The 3,226-nt window shown below is 35.6% G+C and overlaps 1 protein-coding gene across 1 annotated transcript in view; it reads right to left on the reverse strand.

Moving 5' to 3' along the window:
- LOC119834837 (ubiquitin-protein ligase E3B) overlaps window positions 1-3,226 on the reverse strand; it is a 16,534-nt gene that overhangs the window by 4,925 nt on the left and 8,383 nt on the right. Inside the window, exons 12-17 of the mRNA XM_038359351.1 lie at window positions 2,977-3,175; window positions 2,118-2,281; window positions 1,690-1,836; window positions 1,252-1,367; window positions 803-932; window positions 161-292 (exon numbers count right to left, since the gene is read on the reverse strand). Of these exons, the coding sequence (XP_038215279.1) occupies window positions 161-292; window positions 803-932; window positions 1,252-1,367; window positions 1,690-1,836; window positions 2,118-2,281; window positions 2,977-3,175 (888 nt within the window). The remainder of the gene's footprint in view (window positions 1-160; window positions 293-802; window positions 933-1,251; window positions 1,368-1,689; window positions 1,837-2,117; window positions 2,282-2,976; window positions 3,176-3,226) is intronic.

The raw sequence follows: 3,226 nt of genomic DNA on the forward strand, positions 1-3,226 counted from the left end.
GATAGATTCTGTTTATTTCGCAATTTTCTATAGTAATGCCCAATTCTTCAACGAAACATGTTTTTATGTAATTCATTAAATCCAGTGTCGACTGCTCCTTTTCCGGTAACCCATGAATAATTATATTATTGCTTTTCCTCTCTCGCTCTAGGGACTCCACCTTCTTTTCCAGCTTTTCTACTTTAAGTTTCAACATATGATTTTCTTCTACAACGGGTTTTAACTTTTCTTCCATCTTTACAAGCAATGTATTCGTTAGTTCTGTTGTTTGATTTTGCATTTCGATCTTCATCTTGTCGAAAAATAGTTGAAATTGTTCGTCCATCCTTTTTTTTTGTTATTATTATTATTATTTATTTTCTTATTATTATTTATTTATTTATTTTATTTTATTTTATTTTATTTTATTTTTTTATTTATTTTATTTATCTATTTTTTATATATAGCAACACTAAGGTTATGCGACTGTTCTTGACATTATATATATTATATTACATTCTCTTAAATTATAAAGTTCATTAATCTTTTAGTACATATCATGAAATGTTTCAAAGTATTTAATATCGTCATAAGTAAAGAAATAAAACTAAATATTGTGTGTTTTGTATTATTAAAGTTACTTTTTGAATCAACTTAAAGATGATAAAAACAGAATAAAAACAATTCTGTAACGACTTCTGAGATATCATTATATTTTTAATCAAGTAACATAAAATGAGAAACAATATATGATATACCATAAATCATAATATATACTGACCCAAAAACATATGTGTAATTAACATTAACAATTAAGACATACCTCCGGCGTAGAAAACAACGACAGCCACTCGGGATTAATTATAGCCCGAAATCCCTTTATAAAAGCATTCGTTTGATCCTTGATCTGCGTGTGCATCCGGAAGTGAGCCATCAAATGTATGTAATTAATTCTGCAAATGAAACATTTACTATTTTAGTATGGGCTTAACTAATATATAAAGAGGGTTGTTTGAAAATCATTGTACTTAGTTTATTTATAAATAGCCAAATTAAGAGATAATTTAACAATTTTTATTTAAAAAAATCATCATTAATCAGTAATCATTTATTATTTATCCTGATCCCACACTTACTATCATTTTAATTGTTTTTTATCCATAAAAAAAACAATACTGTAATTTCTATTTTAATATTTTTGCAGCCCGAAGAAAAAAAAGACTTAAGATATTTTATATTCATTGATAAATATAATATAAGGATATAACTAACTTATTTTCATTGGTGACAGGTATAGCTTTGCCCCCGGGCACCAGCTCGTGTGTAACTATCTCCCCCAGTCGTTCCTCGTCCACCGAGAATGTTAGCTCCAAACTTGATATATCCCCCTGTTGAATGAAAGATTGACATTTATATATGTACTGATATGATACATTAATATTGTTTTGTACTTCTAAGGAACTTGTGCAATATTTTGTTTCGAGTCACCCTAGTTTCATTATAACTTAACTGTTATTCAAATTTATAAAATATTAACAGCAAATTGGAAAAAAGGATAAGAATTTAAATTTTGATGATTGTAAAAAAAATTACCATATAAGTACAATAAGCGCATAAAAACTTTTACATCTGTTCTATACTTTTTAAAATAGCATTACAATTCCAATGTTGCAAGAAATAAAAAAAAAAAATACAGTATTATAAATTAACCTGAAAATGTTTGATATACGTGAGACTTCTATACAAGTCTCTATCGAGTGAGGGCAGTTCGTCAATCCAACTGTACAGTGCCTGCTGAGTCTGCCCCAGCACTTGGCTCAGGAAAAACGATGCGAACGGCACATCTACTACTATCCCCTGTAATATATTATCATGAGAGTTATAGTGCAATGTTAATGCAATTTTGGACCTTATAAGTCTAGATATAAAGATAATTTTTGAATGATAATTGAATGTGTAGAACAAGTTAGGGTATTATTTAAAATTGCAAAAATATATTAACTTTCAAGGACATGTATACTGTAAAAAAAATACATTTATAAAAAATTCCAAAATAAAATTTATAAAAAATTAATATTCAAGAGTATTCCTTCGAAATGTTTATTTAGAATCGACATAGTCACTAGGAACGTATTTACCTCATACACTGCTTTGCCGAGCATTCTTCCAATGAATTCAAATAGCTGCAGATGATTTTCTTGGAGGCATGAAGTCGGTGATGGGTACAATCTCTCCTCGCTCGTCACACGGAATAAATTCAGCGAGGGGTCGAACACCCGCTTGATAGTTTCTTCTAAAAATTCTGTGAAAATAGAAATATATATAGTTGAACAATTGTCGGGAAGAATTCAAAATGGACACATAGCTTACTAATTCTAGTGGGTCTATCCTTAAATACTTTAACAATATCTAGGATTTTAATTCGGTTCTCAGAGCTAATAAAAGGTACATTTAAGACAGTGTCAAAAGCACATAACTATTCACATCTGCTAGTGCTAGCAGGACCTTTAGTGTGACGGTAGTGAAACGGTGTCATGCGCTTAACGTGTTACCACCATCAGCCAATACTCGATTGTGCGGCTGTATGACCGCATTGAGTGACGTCGCTGATGCTCGAACACGCCGCCCTGCACCTAAACACAGCAGCACTACAACAGCACACAAGGTGTGTTTGTGTTAAAGTGGCTCTGAAACCCGCTGCACCTAAACATTCAAAGCTTTTCTCCACCAGCCGCGGCGCGCGTTCAAGTGTACACGAGGTGAATGACCCTTGAGCCAGTTACCCTGCACCTAAACATCGGAAGCGTATCTCCACTATCCGCGACGCGCATGTACACAAGATGAGTGGCTCTGGAACCCGCTGCACCTAAACACGTAAATCTTATTTCCAGTATCCGCACCGTGCATGCAGCAGTACACAAGGTGAGCGCGCTGCACCTAAACACCTATAAAGCGTACTCGTATCAAGCTGTATGTGGCGGGGCGAGTGTAAGCGACCTTTGAAGACGCCGTCCTGGTCGATGCCCGCCTCGTCCAGCCCCTGCTCGTTGACGAAGCGCACGCGCACGACGGCGCGCAGCGCGCGGCTGGGCAGCGCGGCCAGCTGCCGGTAGCCGTCCTCCACCAGCCGCGCGCGCCGCACCGTCACCAGCGTCGAGCGCCCGCCGCACGCGCGCTCCGTCAGCCCCAGCACCACCTGCCCGGCACACACACGACACACTCTTATATACAACTAGTTATATATATA

This window comes from Zerene cesonia, chromosome 20 (assembly GCF_012273895.1).
Source record: "Zerene cesonia ecotype Mississippi chromosome 20, Zerene_cesonia_1.1, whole genome shotgun sequence".
Classification (NCBI taxonomy): Eukaryota; Metazoa; Arthropoda; class Insecta; order Lepidoptera; family Pieridae; genus Zerene; species Zerene cesonia.